At 55.6% G+C, this 20,247-nt stretch overlaps 1 protein-coding gene across 3 annotated transcripts in view; it reads right to left on the bottom strand.

Moving 5' to 3' along the window:
- The window catches only part of RET (ret proto-oncogene), a 55,138-nt gene that overhangs the window by 29,013 nt on the left and 5,878 nt on the right, over nt 1-20,247 (bottom strand). For all 3 annotated transcript variants that reach the window (XM_078077399.1, XM_078077400.1, XM_078077401.1), the window contains exon 2: nt 1,669-1,935. In XM_078077399.1, the coding sequence (XP_077933525.1) occupies nt 1,669-1,935 (267 nt within the window). The remainder of the gene's footprint in view (nt 1-1,668; nt 1,936-20,247) is intronic.

The following is a 20,247-nucleotide window of genomic DNA, read 5'->3' as shown; positions in this document are numbered from 1 at the left end:
GAACGGAACGGGGAAGGGGCAGGAGCTCCAGGGTTGGTGTAAAGCCCAGTCCTCTCCGTTGTCCACAGGGCTCCACTGGGCTCTCGACCCTGGCCAGCCACCTTCCGCTTGCCCTGAACTGCCCTAGACCTGGGGTCTGTCTCTGCTTCAGGATCTCATGGTTTTACTCCCTCTGCCTGGGGGTGCCTCACAGGCCCACCTCTCTTGTCATTCAGGTCTCGGCTCAAATACCACTCCCTCAGGTGCGCTGAGCACTGGGGTCTATTGTCCCCCCTATTTCTCCCCACCACCCTCTGGCACATCATTGCCCCCTCAGAGGGGTGCCCTGAGTCCCAGGTCTAACAGCAGGTAGAGCACTTCCCCAGGCTGGCTGCTTGTGGGGGCTCTTCACCCTCCCGAGGGACTGTCCTCCTGGAACGCCTCTGCAGAGACACACCCATGGACAGACTTCCCCAGCACCTGGAGGGGGAATTTCCAGCAAACTCCATCATGGAGGCTTTCTCCAACAAGGTCTGGATCTCTCTCAGCCCTATAGTGGTTGCTCTCCCACATTTGCTCTTCCCGTATTCATCAGAGTTCTCTTTGCTTCTTCCTAGCCTGTCCTTTGGTGCTTCAATCCCCGGTTGTAGTTAAGCATTTTCTAGACGAACCTGCCCTGTTCCAGTTACCGTGTGGTTTCTCTCCTGACTGGACTTAACAGGTGCAATCATGAACAGAACAGGCCTCCTAGGAAATGTGGACCCTTGGCAAATTCCACTCTGGCCTCTACCCCTGGAAACCTAGTTTAAGTTCCCCAAAGGGGCTTGGGATGGAGGCGGCAGCAACCAAGTACAGGCAGAACCAAGACCCATCTCAGATGCCACCTCCAGAACTGGGGGTGCCCCGGTGGTGGGCTCTGTCATGTGACCTTGGCTTTCCTTGGCAGACGGGGGCGCAGTCATTCTGCCCCTGCTGGGCAGTGCGTTCTGCATTCACAGGCATGCCACAGGTCTCTTGAGGGGGCTCAGGGCTGGTGTGAGGGTGCAGTGAGGCCATGTCTTCGGAGGAGATGCTTGGAGGTGGGGAGCTATTGGGTGTGCGATCACCATTTTGTGCCACAAGGCAGAATGCTGCTCCACTCCCCAGTATCAGGTCACATGTGGCCTTCTCTCTGCTCTGACTCCTGCTCTGAGGAGGCTGGCCAGATCTTCCTTCCACGCCACTTTCCTCCCCGGCACCAGGCCTGAGTCCCCACTGGGTACCGAGGGCAGCTTGCTGCTGATGGGAAGACAAGCTTTCCGTGGAACTGCTACTTCTCTAGGAAGTTCCAGGTCATTTGCTAAATCAAAATTTTCCAATTTTTCCAGCCCCTCTTAACCCCTCTCTTGTAACCCCAAATCCTATACACCCAAATGGAAAAGCCATCTAAGTCCAGCATGGAAAGAGCACCTGATTCTTTCCAAGGGTTCTCCAAAATCCTAACAGACTCAGAAGGCCCAAGGGTCATCAGCGGCCCCCAAACTCATCCTGGTGTCCTGGCCAGGCTGGACAGAGAGGCAGGCCAGCCTCACCTCACCCTTCACTCTTACACAGCAGGGATGGTCCAGGAACCACCCTCTTGAGCCTCACGGTGGGTGTGATGTGGGCTGTGGGAGGAGAAGTCAGGGTGGGGTTAGGTGGCTCCCTTACTTTGGATGCTGAGCTTCTCCCAGGCGCTGCGATCTAGGCTCCGGTTAAGGTAGAGAAGGCCTGTGTCCTCCTCGATGCGGATCCAGTCGTTCTCATGCAGCCTCGCACGGTAGGCGATGCCGTAGAGATGCTGGCCCAGGCGGAAGCTGGGCACCTCCTCGGGGATGTCCCGCAGGGCGTGGACGTAGAGCAGGGGCATGCCAGCTGGCTGGTCCACATACAGTTTCTCCCAGTAAGCATCCCTAGAGAAGTAGAGTCCTAGCGCAGCTGCAGAAAGCAGGGAAATGTGTGAGCGAGGGAGGAATGACGATGTCCCGAGCAGGCCTCCCAGGTAGACCAGCACTCTCCAGCAGCTTTATTTCACACTTTGATAAAAGCTTCTTTGTGGACCCCAAAATTTACTAACTTAAAATTCCAATCTAGCATAAGTAATAGTTTATAAGCAAAATTGTATGCAATTTCCTTGTTCTGAAATTATAAGAAAGAAATCTCACCCTCCATAATTTACAGGATTAAAGACTTTCATACAGAAATAAAGAAATAATAAAATTCTGATCTGAGTAGGACTTTCTCACTTGTAGACCTAAAAAGATACAACACACACCTATCTGTGTATCTAAAAACAAGCTGCAGATGGACTGCCTTAAAACAGAAAAAGAAAAGAGGAGGAGGCAGTACAAAACACCTGCAAAATCATTCTCAATTACCCAAGTTTGATAAGCATGTGAACCACACAGAGCTGGGAGTTCACTCAGGTTTCTCAGAAAATCACCTGGATTCAGAGTTTTCAAGTGTACACAGTGATGCCAGACAAGCAGGGCAGGCAAGAGTCACCAAAAATGAAGGAGGGCACTTTATTGATTTATTCATAAGATTTACTTATTTGAGAGGGAGTGTGCGAGAGATCACGAGTGTGTGCATGTTGGGGGAGGGGCAGAGGGAGAGAATCTTCAAGCAGATGCCCCGCTGAACGAGGAGCCTGTACCGGGCTTGATCTCATGACCCACGAGATCATGACCTGAGCCAAAACCAAAAGTTGGATGTTTAACCAACTGGGCTACCCAGGCGCCCCTGAACCAGGGCGCTTTATAAGAGAAACAAATCTTTATTTATTTATTTTGCAGATTTTTAATTTATTTTTTGACAGAGAAAGAGACAGAGAGAGAGGCAACACAAGCAGGGGGAGTGGAAGAGGGAGAAGCAGGCTTCCTGCTGAGCAGGGAGCCCAACATGGGGCTCGATCCCAGGACCCTGGGATCATGACCTGAGCCAAAGGCAGCCGCTTAACCAACTGAGCCACGCAGGTGCCCCAAGAGAAACAAATCTTTAAAGTTAAACATACTCCTACCATTTGACCCAGAAATCCTACTGAATTTATCCAGGAGAGGAACACATATGTCCATCAAATGACTTATTCACAAATGGCAGGGTTATTCACACAGCCAAGAACTGGAAACAGCCCAGATGCCCTTCAACGGGTGAGTGGATAAGCAAAGGGTGGTTTTCACACCATGCAATCTTATGCCGCAATAAAAAGGGATGAACAATTGATACACACGACAATGTGGAAGGATCACCAAGGGACTGTGGATAGGGCTCTGATTGCCACAAGGAAGAGGATGTGGACCATGGCCTCACTGGGTAAGCCCACTACTCTGCTGATTTTGTGTAAGTTCAACATTTTTCATAATAAAAGGTTTTAAAAAATAGTAAGAATTTTCAAGAAGCTGGATAAATAGGCGCACGATGCTTGAAAAACCACTAAAACCCTGTCAACACTCTATAATGCACAGAAAGTATCCAACATACAACACAAACATTAGAACTCGTGTATTCGCTCACATGAAGCCAATTTCTCTTTTCAATCAGCTTGTTTCCACCTAGACCCTACTCTTTTCATAGCTGTCAGGGTAAGCAGTCAGGTCAGGCTGCACCAGCAGAGGGATGATACCCTGGCACCGCCTGGGTCCTCAAGGACACATGTGGGTACGGGAAACAATCAAGTGCCAACTGGAGTCAGGTGGAGACCACAGGGAAGACCTTTTTAGATCCCGAAGCGGTAAAACGGTAAGCAAACAGGAAGGCTGACTGCACCGTGGAATGTTTGCCAGGATGATTGGACTACGGTGTGCCAGACTACGAGTGCCACCTTGGGGGGGGAAGCATGCCCTTGGCCCAGTCTGCTCCCTGCCAGACAGGCCTGGGCTGGGAAGGAGCAAGGGCTCCGGAGAGGGAGGGAGAGGGAAAGAAGGAAGGGAGGGTGAGAGAGAGAGAAGAGAGAGAGATGCTCTGGTCAGAGCCAAAGGCCTGACCCTGCACACCCCGCACTCAACACAGAGATGGAGGGAAGCGGGGGTGTGGGTGGAGGAATGACAACACTTATAATGTGGCCTTTTGGACCTCTGGAAATCCCCTCCCGAGGACAGGTGTCCCTGGAGTGGGACCTAGAATTACTCAGTCCCTGTGGGTGCAGTTCAGGGAGGGGCAAGCCAGGACCTCCAAGGAGCCTACCTTGTGCTCTGAGCTGAAGTTTATTGGGGGAAGGATCCACTCCAAAGTGTCACATTGGCTGCCATTCAAGGGGGAGGCAGCTAATGGAACGCCATGAAGTCACACTGGGGAGCTCGGGTGGGAGTGCCGAGACCGTGCCTCCCCCACCCTGGGGTCTCACCGGCAGACACGGGCAGGAGCTGCCTGAATGCCACCCTTCTCTTCCCACACCCTCCCCCCTGGCCCAGGAGGACACAGGTTCTCAGATGCATTCAGGGCTGACCTCCTTGGGATTTAGCAGCTGATGCTACGAAGGACAGGAGTGCAGCTCAGAGGGCTGTGTTGGCCCCACAGGGCCACAAGGCTGGCCTCTTGCTGCCCCTGTTGAAGGGCTGCTGATGGCACCAGCACAGGGCTGAGTGATGGGCCATGGCTAACAGGTCCTCTGAGGGTCCCTGCACACCTGGGATGCATTCCAGAGGCTTACATGTTCCAGGACAGGCACCCACACTCCCCACAGTGTGGAGCCCCAAAGAGGACCCTACCAACTCATCAAGTCATGACTCAGACAAAGAGAGGAATGTTCCCTGTGGGTGAGGAGACACCCACAGGGAGGGGACAGTGGTAGGGGAGTCCCAGATGGGGCTTGGCAGCCACCCCCCACCAGGAGCATGCCAGAGTCTGCTCGGTGCTGCCTGGCAGGGTAACTCCTGGCTTGCTCTCCTCGGCTGGTCCGTCCAGTCTCCCCCACAGAAATCTGATATTATAGGGGCTCCCAACCCACCATGGCAGCATCTCAGCATGGCCACGTCCTGGACGGCAGGCTCAGAAGGGGGATGAGAGCCAGGCCCAGCACTGCGGCTCCACCAAGGGCCTGAATCACGAGCAGCGGCCCAGCTTCCTCGTCCTCCAACATTCCCCGAAGGCTCCACAAGTCAGAGCATCCAGCAAGAGCTCTAGGGGAGGGACTGAGTGGGGGGCTGCCAGGGAAGGCGATGCTCGCTGCCCCATGGACAGGAAGAATGACTCATGACTCTCTTTCCACCCCCCCCCTCCCTGTCCTGACCGCACAACCTTTGGGAGGGGCTGGGCCCCTGCAGTGCTGCCGCCTCTCGAAGGTGGAGTGTGGGGTGAGCACAGCCCGGCTGGGTGGCTCTGGGAGGCAGCACAGCACAAGGCCAATCCCCCACGCACACACTGACCTTTCATCCTCTCCACAGCCCCAGCGCGGCACCGTCAGGACCGCTGCTCTGCAAACACAGACACTGAGGCGGAAAGAAAGTCATTTGTTTGCTCAAGGGCGCACACACAGATAGCAAGAGAACGGGAATTTGTAAAGCAGGGTTCCAGAGAGGCACATCCTTCACCAGCCCACTCACCTCCCGGTGCCCCTACAGCTGCCATGCTCTTGATCCCCAGCTGACCAGGCCTGGGTCCCCGAGGTAGCCCTGCCTGCTGGGACACGCTTTGTTCCCCCACAAAGCCCTGAGCAGAGACCGAGGCTCCCTGAAAGTCAAGAATACCGGCTCGAGGGGGAAGGCAGTCCTGATGACTCACCATCTCTCTGGGCAGCTTGGCATTTCTGGGCACAAAAAGGAGGAGAGACGAACATCCAGGGGCCTCACAGGGTGGTGGCCAGGGGCAGCCTGGGCTTGTGACACCAACACCAGCTAAGGAGGGGGCTCAGCTGAGTGCTGCCAACCTCCTCAGCACCCTGGCAGAAGGGCACGCGCCAATCACTCATGATCTGAGAGGCTGCCGTTGGGCCTCAACTCCTGGAGCTGCAGGGAACGCTGCTGGGTCCACCAGACTGGGCACAGACCAGAGCAGCCCGTGTCTTCCAGAGCCCGTGTCACCAGGCCACCAGCTTTCCTTGGTGTGTTGGACCCCTCCACGGAGAGGTGAGGTCTGCCTTCTTGCCCCCAGAGGCCCAGCAAGGGGATGCTGCATGTCAACAGAGCTTACATCCTGAGAGGCAACACCGCTTCTGCTGGCACCTTCTCTCAGGACACGCATTTCTGGCCCTGGTCAGCAGGGTAGAACTGAGTAGAACTTGGCTGTTCTTGGAGCCACTGTGGGAAGGGACTTTCGGGGTGGCTCTGGTGACACTTGGGGGCTGTAGAAGACAGGTCTTGTCAGGGGGAGATACTCTCCCCACAGCACCCCACTGCTGGGTAGGTAGGAGCAGCTCCAGAATTGGGCTCCCCTCTGGGGGCCCTCCTTGACTGCACACACTTTCAGTGGTACAGGGGCCAGGAGGTAGGATGGCCTGAGCTCCCAGAGCTCCCCACCCCCAAGCTGGTGCAGTTCCCACCACGCAGACCACACGTGCAGGAGAGAATGGGTCCTGCCTGCTCTCATCGCAGAGCCCAGCCCTACGGGATCTGTGTGGGGCCCAGATGATTGCTGCCAAAAGGGATTTGTGGGTTGGGCAATGATTGTGAGCAGAAACAGACTTAAATGCACTTAAGTACCTCCCAGGTGGTCCCTGTAGCCAGGCATGGCTCCCTTAATGCTCCTCAATGTCACAGACACTTCTAGATGGGAAGGCAGGGAACTGAGGAGGTGGGTGCAGGGCTGGCCTCGGGCGGGTATAGCCTGGGCAGTCCCAAAGGGCCCCACACTTGGTTTAATGCTCTGACGTCACTGTTTTGAAATTCTTCACAATTCTAGAACAAAGGGTCCACATCATCATCCTACACTGGGCCCCACAAATGTTGCAGCCAGTCCTGGCAGGTGGATGAGGACAGCCTGGGATGGGCCACTGGTGTCCACTTCCACAGGGCTGTGCAGCCTCTGCAGTCTGCTGGCCTCCACTGCGTCTCAGCTTCTCCAGCTGCGAATCAGAGGGGGGCATGCTGGGGACAGGAGCTGACACAGCAGGTTGCAGACAGGCCTCGCCTTTGCACAGGTTATGTATTCTATAAAGCTCGTACTTCAGATTCACAGCTGCTGTGTGTGGATCCCCTTACTACCCCATTTCACAGTTCAGAACGCTGAGGCTGGGAGGTGAGAAGCCTTACAAAGGTCAGTCGGCTGGTGGTTCTGAGTCTCGGGGTTTGGTACCCTGGCTAACAAAGTGGCAGTGGGAGTCAGGATGAGGGCAGATGCTGAGCCCACCAGGAGGCTCGCTGCTGGCACCTTTCTGCCAGGAAGGGCTGCCTGGCCTGTGGGCTCATACATAGCAGGACTCGCACAGCCTTCCCCACCCATACCTCCCACCTCTGAATGCCTCGGGGTGCCAGAATCCTCCCCCACACCTAGTCTACGGTTTCTGCCTGGATAGGGTTGGCCCGCATCACCCCCCAGTGGCACCCCATGGTCCTGGTTGCTCAGGTTGCCCCTGTTGCATGGCAACGTGCTGCAGGGTGAGGAGCTGGCCTTTCCTCTCAGAACAGTGGGTCCCTTGCAGCTCATGGCACCCCTGCCCAAGGCTCAAGTCACTGCTCACGTTCAGGGAGACCCCATCTGCTCCCACCCTGCCTGACCCCGACAGGGAAAAAAGGTGTGGAACTCACGTCTGACAGGGCTGAAGTGCTGTCCTGCTCTCAGCAGGGCCTCGCCTGACATCTTGTTTACAAGCAAATCCACCACAGTGTCTGCCAGGTGGGTGGCTGGCTACATTCAGTGCACTCGGTCACCCGGCCATGGTTTTGCCTTTACCTCGGACCATTTTGTAGCCTGCAAAGGTCATTTCTGAGGCTCCACATTTGGTTGGCATATTTAATTTATTTGGATTTGGATACAGATGGAACCAGGCCCACAACCCCCCTTCGTTCAACCCTTCACAGGGCACATGTGCACGCACACACTCACACGTGTGCACTCACACACACTCTGCCCCGCGTGTGCACATCCTCATGCCCACACTGGACCCTGAGCTCCTTCCTTTGCAGTGAGCAGGATGCTGAGCCTCGCCGGAGGAGGTCACTGCAGATGGTCAAGGGCTGGGCTCCCGCCTCTGGTTGCTGTCCCTTGCTTTTTCGGGCTCCTGCCGCCTCGGGGCAGCCAGCAGCAGAGAGGTGTGGGGACATTCCGAGTGCTCCACCTCATCCACCTGCCCAAAGTGCAGTCCCGTGGCGCCCGCACAGCCCACACCTGAGCCTGGTGATCACCTTCCCGCCAGACCCATCCCCAGCCTTGGCTGCCCTGTGCCCTGGAGGGTTGTCTTCAGCTGGCCCTGAGGCTGCAGGCCAGCCCCGGCCCTAGGAACCCAGCTAACTCTTCCATGAGCGGTGGGCTGCTACCCAGCTCTGCCAGCGGGCTCTGATCCCAGCCTGGGGGGGGGGGGGTCCTGCCCTGGGTGCCCTCAGCCTGAGGTGGCCCATGGAACTCCCCTGTGCCCACCGTTGTTCTCTCAACACATAGCTTAGGTGAACTAGGTGAACCTCTCCTGCTTCCAGTGCTGTGTGAGGGCTGCATTCTCGGTGAGCCCATATTGATACATGCATCTCTCCTACACATACTCACTCTCTCACACGCACACGGTTACATACTCACACTTACGCACTGGCCCACTCAGTGTAGAGTAGCACAGTGTAGCCCGGTCCCAACTGTGGGCTCACCTGCACCAGCTCTCCGTGGTCCTGGCCAGCCCTGGCCATCGGGGCCACACACAGCTCACCAGAGGTGCCCCTGCCTTCCCTGTCACTCTCTGCAGTGGCGGTGCTGCCCTCTGACCGTGCCAGTCCGGATCTGGCTGGGCGCCCCTGGCCTGTGACCCCACCTCAGGGCCTGTCCCCCACACTGTTATGAGCGCCGATGAGTCACACTCACCATGGCACACAGTCGCCCTGCCAGGGAAAGGCAGAGAGTCCCCAACAGCTAAAAATGTCCTAGCATTGCAACAAGGAAGCTGGAATTGAGGGCTCCTAAGGAAGAAAGAAAAAGGTGCAACGGTGCGATCTAAGAACGGGGTGGGGTTGGGGCAGCGTCTGCATGTGTGTGCAGGGCAGGCCCTTCCTGCAGAACCCACTCGCCGGACAGCCCCCGCTCCCGCCCTTGACGAGCGCCAGATCGCGTAGATGACAGTTTTATTATAACCCAGCAGAATCTCCTTAACAGACGATTTCCTAATGCCATCATCTTTGCTGGGAATGGGAAACAGACCCCACCAACTTCTCCCCAGGGGCAGCCCCTCCCCCTGCAGGCCAGCTGTCCCTGTCGGGGGTCCCTCCAGCCCCAACACCGGCGCTGGGCACTATCGCCCTCTCAGGACGTGGTCTGTCCACACCACGGCCCCTCCTCTCAAGCACATTCCCAGCTGCTCTTTATTCTAGGGGCGTATTTGATACACACAAATGCATCATGCGCAACGCTTACACTGAAGGTAAATCCCACAACGCACGGCCAGCCTTACCAGACACTTAGCACTGCTGCCGCCCCGCCCGGGCCCCCACCTTCCACTTCACGCCACTCACTTCGGACATGAACCCGGGGCTTGGGTTTCTCTTGCCTTTTCTTAAATTGTTTTTTAAATAAGCTTTCTACCTCATTCCTGGAAGGTACTTTTGCTGTGTAGAGAATTCTGTAGGAAAGTTATTTTCTTCTCTCAGTCCTTCAAAGGACTTTTTTTTTTTTTTTTTTTGCTTTTGTTGCTGCTTCAGAGAACCCTATACTCGTTCTACTTGTCACTCCTTGGTATTCTCTCTTCTCTCTGGCTGCTTCTAGGACCTCCTGTCTGGTGTTCTCTCCAGATGCACTACAATAAGCCAGCTTGCCAACCTCCTGGGCTGGGTTCCTCCCCCTTGCCAGCCCTCTGGATGGCAGAAGCTCCTTATTTTCTCTCCCTGTTCCCTCCAAGCAAATGGCAGCCGGTCCCACAGCATTCATAACCCGTGTTCATGAGCCTCTGTGCTGATGACTGCCACGTTCGCCAGCCCCGACCTCATCCTCAGTGTCGGGTGCGAATCTCCACTGTCTTGCTCCAGCCCCTCCCACGCTCCAGTCCACGTAGAGAAGGACCCAGGCCACCCACCCCCGCCTGCTCCTCCCATCTGCCCGCCCCATTCAGGGTACCATCCACCTCACTGCTGAGGCCACACACCTCAGACTCACCACGGGCCCTTCCATCTTCTACCCCTCCCACCAGCCCACAGACTGCCCCCTGCCATCCCCAGTCCAAGCTGCCATGCTCCCATTCCTCCCTCACCTGGATGATACCACACTGCTCAAGGGGCCTTCCTGAGCCCACTCTTTTTTTTTTTTTTTAATTTTTTTTATTGTTATGTTAATCCCCATACATTACATCATTACCTGAGCCCACTCTTAACCACCCAGGCCACTATACAGAGCCCCCAGGGTCAGTTGGACCATGTCAACCTCTGCCTGAAGCCCTGTATTAACTGCCCATTGCTTACAGAATAAAACACAACTCCTAACCAGGGGTGAGGCCCCAACTGTCCTCCCCCCAGCTCACCTCCTCCCTACTCTCTCGGGCACCCACCTTCCAGGCATATCAGCCAACTCACTACTATGAGCTGAAAGAACAGACTAATGAGTGACCCAATGAAGGCAACAATGAAGGAGCAAACCAATAAACACATGGGTTCATGAAGGGGGGCACGCTGGAGACTTTTGGGAAATGGTCCAAATCTGGGATGAGAGAGCGGGTGGAGCTAAGATACTCTGGCTTAGTCTGATGGGCACTGGGAGCCACAGGTGGAGAGTCAGCAGCAGAATGAGCCAGAAGAGCCACACGGATGGCCCTCCTATGCTCACAAGACTCACGAGGGACGTGCGGGGCCCTCTAGTGCACTAGCCATCTCGGGGAGGCCAGTGGTGGGTGCTGAGCAAACAGCCCCCAGGCTGAGAACAAAACCTCGGATCCCTGCTCAAGAGATGACTTACTGGTGTCTGAGGAGCACTGCCAACTGGAGATGGTGGCCAGAATGGGTGTGCTCACTCACACACACTCACACGCACACACACACGTGCGTGCACGCGGAGTCACCCTGCAATTACTACGCTTTGTCTCAGTGGGAGGCTCTGCTTTTACACGGGATTATAATGTATCTGCTTTTAGGAAAAAAGTACAGATCAAATTTGCAAATCAAATTTATAAATAACAGATTTGGGGGGAGGCATAAAAGGGAATCCCAGTTTTTAAAATTAATTGTGGTAAAATACACATAAAATTTACCATCTTAATTATTTTAACTATTTTAATGTCCCAACGAGGACACCAGTCACCGTGATCAGGGCAGTGCCACCTCGGTTCCAGTCCTCCATTCCTTCTTCCCCAAATGCTGCCCAAGGGGGCAGCCTGTGCCACCACGCCACAAGGCTAAGTGGCCTTCCTGGTGTGGGCTGGGCACACAGCAAGGGCAAGCTGGATAAGCCCGCACACAGTGAGGAGCAAGTGGGCATCCTGGCCCACACTGGGTGCCTCAGCTTCCCCTAATGAGCTCCGGGGCTCTCCATGTTCCTGAAGGTTGCATCTAGCGCAGAGCCCAGGGCTCCCGCCTGCCAGCCTGGCCAGGAGCTTCACACAGAGCTCAGCTCTCAGGGCCCACCATCGTCCCTCCAGCCTCAGTCCTCACTGTGTGGTTCATGATGGGGAAGGACAGGGCACCCAATGCAGGGTGCAATGTCTCCCCAGACACCTGTCCTCTTGGGCCTTGGCTGGGAAACATGGACGGCAGCTTGGGAGAGCCGCTGGATGGAGAAAGAGAGACCTGGGGGCCAGCCCCTGCCTCAGAGATACCACTCTGCATACACAGGCACACCCTTCTACCTTTGTGAAAAGCTCTTCCTTGCATACCTCGCCTGAGCTTTTGCTGTAGGCCAGGGACATCCCTCCCCCGACTCGATGATGGGAAAAAGAAACCGAGGTTCACCTCTCACATTCATGGTAGAAGTGCAGTCAGCGCCCAGGTGTCCTGACCCTGCCCACATCATCCAGGTAGCCGTCTGCCAAGAGTGGGGAAGGGGTCTGGGCATGGTTGAAGTCTGGGGCAGTGAGGTCAATGACTGAGGTCTACAGCCCAGGCCGTGTGGGAGCTAGTAGCCCGGACTTGCCCTTTGGGCACAAGCCTCAGCCTTCCGCTCCGAGGGGCCCGGGCCCCAGGCCGCACCCTGCATGCACCCGCAGCCACCACCCACATGGCCACGCCCGTCCAGGCCAGCTGCAGTGGCCTCACAGAGATGATGGACGCTCCTGCCCAAATGTGATTTCCCAGCTGCTGTTGAGTTAATCACCAGCCTCATGAGCAGTTCCTTCCGGCTTCTATGCAAAGGAAACTGCCAATTAGGTTACAATTAATTTCTTACCCAGGGCAAGGCCTGGCTGGAAAAAGACTGGCCACCCAAGTGGCCTGCCGATGACTGTGTGCAGGTCACCAGGCCCCCGTGGCTCCAGGACTCGCATGCCCCAAGGCCCCAGCTGACTTCCGGTGTGCTGGCCCCAGCCTGGGGTGACCGGCCAGGACATTGGGAGAGCCGCTGGATGGAGAAAGAGAGACCTGGGGGCCAGCCCCTGCCTCAGAGATACCACTCTGCATACACAGGCACACCCTTCTACCAGCTTTGACCCTGGGGACTCTGCCTGGGGAACTGTCCCTCATGCACCCAGTGGGGCACTGTGACTCAGACTTATACAAATCTGTCACCCCACCTACCTTGAGCTCCCTGAACAGAGGTGGCCCTGCCCATTTTTGTCCCCCCCCCGACCCGCACCCCAGCATTCCTTTTGTGTAACATTAACAGGCCAGACATCTACAGTGCACTCTCTGTGAGAGGTTCTGTTCTAAAGTACTTCACACGCATTGTTCCACTTAATTAACACAACTGCCAGAAGTAGCGGTGATTATGATGCCTGTTTTGCAGAGAGAGAAACTGAGGCAGAGAGAGGCTAAGCATCTTGCCCAAAGCCACTCAGACAGTGAGCCAGGACTTAAGCTGGGTCCCGCCTGGGTTGGTGTGCATGGCCACCAAACTCTTCGGCTTAGTGACGGCCATGCACACACATGCAGAGAAGCCAGGGCCCTGGGACCTGGGACTCTGGGCCACCTACCCACCTGCTTGCAGACCAGGCTGAAAATGCCATCATAAATAACCATCCATACCTCCCTTAGCCTCTTCTAAAAAGCAGGTGCTCCTAGAAGTCTCCTGGTATAAATTTATTAACATTTCAGTGAAATGGGGTGAAGCCCAGATAAGTGTGACTGGGTGGGAGTCTGCTCAGGCAGTATCTGTCTGACACGGACAGACACAGTAATGGTTGCTGCATGCAGACGGAGCACCTGGAAGGTGCCCACCGATGCTAGGGGCCCGACATGTCTCTCTCTGCTGGATACAGAAGTGAGCCTTGAGGGATCCTTCCCTCCACCTTACTGGATCCTATTATCACCAAATATTCGAAAAGGTAGAACCAGCAAGGTCCAGCTTCTGCACGTGGATAGTGACCCATGACTTGTATCTCCTGGCGGGGAAGGGTCAGGGCAGTCCCTGGGAATGTAGCACCTACACGGGGTGACTGGGACAAAGGCATCTCCACGAGCCAGCAGCGGCCTGTCAGTCAGAGCAGGGCCTACTGGGACTGCTCTAGCTCGATGCGGGGCTGGAAGGCCATCCTGTGGTCTGGATGTGCTTCCTTGTCAAGTCTGAGAAGAACAGAAGGGGCCCTCTCAAAGGAAGGCCCTTTTCCCAAGGGCTCTGGGAATAGGCCTGCCCTCCTGCCCCCAGCACACACTCTGTCCCATGTGGGGCGGGTTTGGGATGTCACAGTGCTCCTTCTGGGAGCCCCCCCCCCACTTCCTCCCTGCAGCTTTGGACCTGCTGCCCCCTCCTCTTCCTACTCCCCACTATAAGCGAGGGCAGGTGCAGTCAGGTGAACAGCAGACAGGACCCCCCGCAGGGCCACCACGATCCCTGGAGCAGAAGCTGTGTTCTCTCTGGAGATGTGGGAAGCCTCAAAGAAGGCCTAAGGGTCTGCTCTGCTGGGAGGGTGGAAGGAAGAGAGCTGGGGAAGCCTCTGAGAGAGGCAGGCTCCAGCACAGCGTGGACCTGGGGCCAGACAAGCCGGCAGGGCCTGAGGGCCCACTGCACACCAAGGGCTTTCCCCATCTATATGGTTTCCCCATCTATAAAATGACGAGGTTGCATCTGATGCTAAGGCTCCTTTTAATTCTGATTCCCCTATGAGTCTATGTGATGTCTGTGCAGAAGCAGTCACAGAATGAACTTCCTGACCAAGGACCAATGGCAGGATGGTGGGCATGATGGAAACTGGGGTGGGCTTTGACCTAGGTGGTCTCTGGGAGTAGGGTGTGGGCCATGGGATGGAGCAGCATTACAATCACAGGTGTCTTCCTAGACCACCAATGATGAGGCAAAAAGACATGAGCCTAGATCCGAAGGAGAGATTTTAGTCCAACACAAGGAAACAGAAAGATAAGGGCAGAGCTGGGCCCAAGCCCGCACTCCTTCACTGCCTCTGTGTAACCAGCGTGTCATGCAGTCTCTCCAGGTCGGTTCCCAGCTGTGAACCAGGACCGGAACTCCTCCTTGGAAGCATGGCTGGGATAGGCCAGGTACAGAGCACCTGCTGACAGAAGCCAGTTCTCTGTTCTCCCTTGCCCACTCTGGAACCAGGTCTGCCTGGGGCCCACAAAGCCTTCCAGCTACTCCTCAGTCAAGGCCTGCCCACCCCCATGCCGCTGCCCAGCACTCCAGTCGCTTTTGGGTACAAGGGGGAGCAGTGCCTCAGCTCACACTGCTGTCCCAGGAAAATGGCTTCAAGGGACTGGCAGCATGACATCACACAGCTATAATTACGATAATCAACTTATACCGCATCTGCCTGGTTATTTTTAGACTCAGGACTGAGGTTGAGCAAGACAGGGCAGTCCTGGGTTCCCTGGCTGCTGCGTCCTGCCTTGTCAGGTGGGCTGAGTGGGTTGCTGATTCCTGGCACCCTCCTTTCCCTGGTCCGTCACACGGCGATCCCTGGGCATGGGCATCTCGCACACAAGTTGTGACGCCATCGCTTCTGGGGCATTCGAGCTTAACGTGGCCTCAGGGTCCAGGTCTTCGAAGAAGGTCCTCAGGGTCCCAATGGGGTTATGGTGACTCAGCCTCCCCCACTGAACATCCGATGAACCCACGTCCTCCTCAAAAGGGATCTGGGGCTCAGACACTGACAGAAATATCACTGACATGATGAAATGCTAATGACACAAAATGGCTCCTCAGCAATACTTGGTGGAGGTTTGATAAAGCGAGGTAAACCCAACAACAAAAAGACACTCCACCCAATTAACACATGGGTGAAGGACCTGAATAGATATTTCTTCAAAGAAGATGCAAATGGCCAATGAGCACGAGAAAGATGTTCAACATCATTATTCATTAGGAAAATGCAAATCAGGGGCGCCTGGGTGGCTCAGTCGTTAAGCGTCTGCCTTCGGCTCAGGTCATGATGCCAGGGTCCTGGGATCGAGCCCCGTATCGGGCTCCCTGCTCCGCGGGGAGCCTGCTTCTCCCTCCCCTACTCCCCCTGCTTGTGTTCCCTCTCTCACTGTCTCTCTCTGTCAAATAAATAAATAAAACCTTTAAAAAAAAAAAAAAGGAAAACGCAAATCAAAAGTACAATGAGATACCACATTGTACCCAGTACTCTGGCTATAATTAAAACAAAACAAAAATCCAGAAAATAACAAGTGTTGTCAAGGATGTGGCAAATCAGAACTCTCACACACTGCTGGTGGGAATGTAAAATGGTGCAGCTGCTGTGGAAAACAATCTGGCAATTCCTCAAAAAAATAAAACAGAATTACCAGATGGCCCAGCAATTCCACTCTTAGGTACATACCTAAGAAGACTGAAACCAGGGACTCAGATATTTGTCCATGAATGTTCACAGCAGCTTTATTCACAATAGCTAAAAGGTGGAAACAATCTAAATGTTCATCAGTAGGTGAATGTATAAAGAAACGTGATATTTATATCCAACGGAATATTAGCCTTACAAGGAAATAAAATACGGATACACGCCACAATGTGCACACACTTTGAAAACACGATGCTAAGAGAAAGATGCCAGATACAAAGGTCCATGTATGTGAAATATTCAAAGTGGACCAACCCATAGAGTCAGGATGCAGAACAGTGGTTACCATGGGCTGGGGGTGGGAATGCTAGGGGGCAATGCCTAGTGGCTAAGAGTTTCCTTTCGTGGCGATGAAAATGTTTTGGAACTACATAGCAGCAATACCTCTGTGACACCGTGAATGTACTAAACGCCACTGAACTGTTCACTTACAATGGGTGATTTCATGTTATGTGAATTTTACTTCACCAAAAAAAGCAAACTGTAATTATCTGCCATCCCTCCCCCCCCAGTCCCTGGGCCCAACGCAGGCCCTGGCTGTGCTGACCAGGAGAGCAGATGTGGAAGAGGTGGGGCTCGGGGGTGTGAGTCTGGAGAGGGGGCCCCCAAGAGCATATGCAGGTGCCCCAGTGCGTGCCCTCCCCTCCGCCACGCTCTCCTTTGTACTCTGGGCCTCTCTTGAGGGAAGGGCCATGTGACGGGATTCCAGCCCACAGAACATGGGCAGAGTGCCGGGAGCCCCTCCAGGCCTGGCTCTGTGCCCCTCCCTGAGCACATGGCTGGGCATGGAGTGGCTAGCAGGATGCACCACCAGCAGGAGACAAACGGACTGTGTTGTCACTGAGACTGTGGGAGTTTCTGTTACCGAGTACAGTCTCACCTGCCCTCAAAGATACGAGTGAGTGGGAAGCAGGGCAGCAAAGACCATTAGAATGGCTTCTCACTCAAGACCCTGCAAGGCTCTGTGGAGTCATGTCTGTGGTCCTTCTGGACGAGTCTCCTATGAAGACCACCATCTGGGTTGCCTACCTCACAAGGCTCATCCCTCCGGTGGCAAAGCATGTCCCCACAGTGCTAAGTGCACGTTAAGTCGGCTTCCACCGGCGAGGAGATGCAGGGTGGCTACTCCAGGGACTAAGTGCCTGCTAGAACAGTGCCCTGCTCCCCGACTCCACCGTTCCTCCTCCCCAGAAAGGACAGAAAGCAGCAGACACCCCACAGCCAATGTCAGAAGGGCAGGATGGGGGAACAGGCAAGGAGAAAACCTGCACCCACCCAGGACCAGCCCCAGCTCTGCCTTTCACTATTTCGCTGTGTTCTGTGTCTTTGCTTGTTTCACTGGCAAGAGAAATTTAAGGAACAAACTCACGAGACTCTCTTAGCTGCCTGCCGTCACTCTGTATACCTCCAAGTCAACCCCCCCCCCCACCCTCAGGTCCTGGTACACAGAGTGCACATTTTCCCCAGTGTTTTCTAGGCCATTAATTAAATTTTAGGAAATTGCACTTTTTCTTTTCCCCTTTCGAAAAGAGTGAGAATCACTGGAATTTTCTGGTGATCACACAGACACCTAGGGGGCACTGGAACCAACTTTGATGGCCAGTACCCTGCTGGGAGATTTCGGATTTATTTTAGAAGCAGAGTCCCGTCTCCCATCAGAGAGCAGGTCAGGCTGGTGCTTGGGGCTGGGCTAAGAGCTTCGACTCCCTTTGCACACCCCCCCAACTGGGCCATGCTGCCTTCTAAGCATTTCTTGGATCCCTGGGCCCTAAAGAACCCAGACATCAGCACCCCACGTCACATAAGAGCAAAGGCCCAAGATGGCAATGAGGGGCAGCTGCCTGCGCCTAAACTTGGGAGGGGGCCTGGGGCCCCGGGACCTGGGCCTGGAACGGGGCCCTGCCTGTCACAGAACCCCAGCCTTGGCCCCACTGGGCTTTGAGATTGTCACGGACAGCTTGAACCAGCCCGCCCACAGGTGCACAGGTGACTTTTCTGCGGAGGTGCCCGGGCTGCTGTACTCGGTAGAGCCACTCACAGGGCAAAAGCAAACAGAGGTGTTTGCTCGGGGCTGGCCACCTGCTCTCCTTGGGGGCCCAGGTGGCGCCCGAACTGCCTCTCTCAAGGTCCTGTTGGCGTCGCCTACCCCACAACTGCATTTTCTGGGGGCATCAGCTCCAGTGGGGGAGGAGCTGAGGGAACGATGGCACATCGCTGCCTCCTCTTGTCCCACCACCTCCTTGCCCAGAGTCTCAGAGGGAACAGTGCAGGGGGCCCACTGGCTTCACGGCTCCAGCCTCAGGGACGAAGGGAGGTCCCAGAAGCTCCTACAACCACACAGCTGTGAAGCCTGAGCTTGACGGGAGCCCAGGCCTTGCCTGGTCCCAGAGCTTAGGAAAGGTGGACAGTAGGAAGTCTAGACGGGGAGGGAGGGCAGGAAGGCCCAGTCTACAGGGTTCCCAAGTGTCCTGGAGCATTGGCCCAAAGACAGCCTCATCTGCTAAGGTTTTCTGAGGTGAGGTGGAGCCCTGCCTCCGAAGTCACAGCGTCCCTTAAAGCCCCAAACACCAGGCCTGGATTGCCATGCTGGGGTGGTGAAGGGAAAGCCAAGGGGGCTCTGGGAGGCCTGGGCATTCCCAGCCCTTCAAGCCTCCCAGGAGCACCCTCCCCAGGCCAGCAGAGGACCTCCCGGGGTGTGACCTGAGTTGTACTGATGCCCCAGCCTTCCAGGGGCTGAAGCGCCCCCACCCCATAGAGCATGGACAAGGGCCCTCAGAGACCTATGGGAGGCTGAGGAGAGAGAACAAGGGAATAGGAGGGAGATGGGCAGGGGGACTGGGTGACCCCCTGCTGTCATCACCACATTGCAGCCCATGGCCAGGAGGGTCACTTGCCTGCCTGGCTGTCCAAGGCGCTCTCCTACCCTGCCCCTCAGCCTATCTCCCTTTGAGCACCTCCTCTGAAATCACACACATGTATTTGGGAGAAGTGATGGCTCAGTGCTTCCTTTACTGCCTGACCCTCCCTGCACAGTGACAGTTCTGAGGTCAAAGGGCCCTTATGTTGTTTCCCAAGGGTATCCCCTGCCCTGGAGAAGTTCCCTAGCCAGCAGATGGTCCCTCAGGGAGTATTTGTGGATCACTATTACTGTTACTGTTACTATTAAATCACTCAGAGAAACAATTGCAGAAATGAGGAGGAGGACACAGAGAGGAGGAGAAGAACATGGGGAACAGGAAAACACAGGTAGGAGGAGGAAGACACAGAGAGGAGGAAGACATGGGGAGGGGGAGGAGGACATGGACAGGACATGGGGAAGAGGACATGGGGAGGAAGAGGAGGACATGCGGAGGAGGAGGACACAGAAAGGAGGAGGACACTGGGAGGAGGAGGACATGGACAGGACATGGGGAGGAGGACATGGGGAGGAGGAGGACACTGGGAGGAGGAGGAGATGGAAGGAGGAGGACATGGAGGGAGGAAGACATGGGGAGGAGGGGGAGAACACAGGAGGAATGGAGAGAAGGAAGAGAACATGAGGAAGAAGAAGACATGGGGAGGAGGAGGACACAGGAAGGGGAGGACATGGGGAGGACGACAGTGGGTGGAGGAGGAGGGCACAAGAAGGAGGAGGTTACCAGGAGGAAGAGGACACAGGGAGGAGGAGGATATAGGAAGGGGAGGACACAGGGAGAAAGAAGAGGACATGGGGACCTGAGCTGAGTGCTGCCAAGGTCAGAAGCCTCTGCACTATGGTCACACCAGGAAGCGTCCTCCCCTCCACCCACAGGAAGAGGGAGGGATTCCACAGTAGAAACGTAGCCACTTCCACAGGACGGAAGGAAGCAAGGCCTGGGAGGGTAGGGGAGTGCCTCTCCAACTCTGCCGTTTTTCCGGGGTGCCTGGTTGGGTGCTTTCTTCTCTCAGTCCGCCCCGGAGCTCTGCGAAGGAGGGCCCTGTCCTGGATAAGGAGACACCGTTGCACCCATGCCCCCTGAAGCCCAGCCCCCCACCCCCACCTCAGCACAGGTGCCAGGTGCCCAGGCAGAGGCTGCACCCCCAAACAGACCTTCCCCGGCCACACAAGAGCACACACACCCCTCTCTTGGGGCTGGCTATGCCAGGGCCATGCCTGGGGGCTGTCTCCAAACCCGTAAGACTCCCAAACATGCGCTAAAGCAATGGTCTGACCTAAGAAATCAGCCATGACCCAGAAGAGCTCCTGTTTCCAGCGCAGCGCCACGCCTCACTCCCATAGC

This window comes from Halichoerus grypus, chromosome 7, assembly GCF_964656455.1.
Source record: "Halichoerus grypus chromosome 7, mHalGry1.hap1.1, whole genome shotgun sequence".
Classification (NCBI taxonomy): domain Eukaryota; kingdom Metazoa; phylum Chordata; class Mammalia; order Carnivora; family Phocidae; genus Halichoerus; species Halichoerus grypus.
The sequence above is the reverse complement of the archived record's forward strand: the minus strand, read 5'-3'. Positions and strand labels throughout refer to the sequence as shown.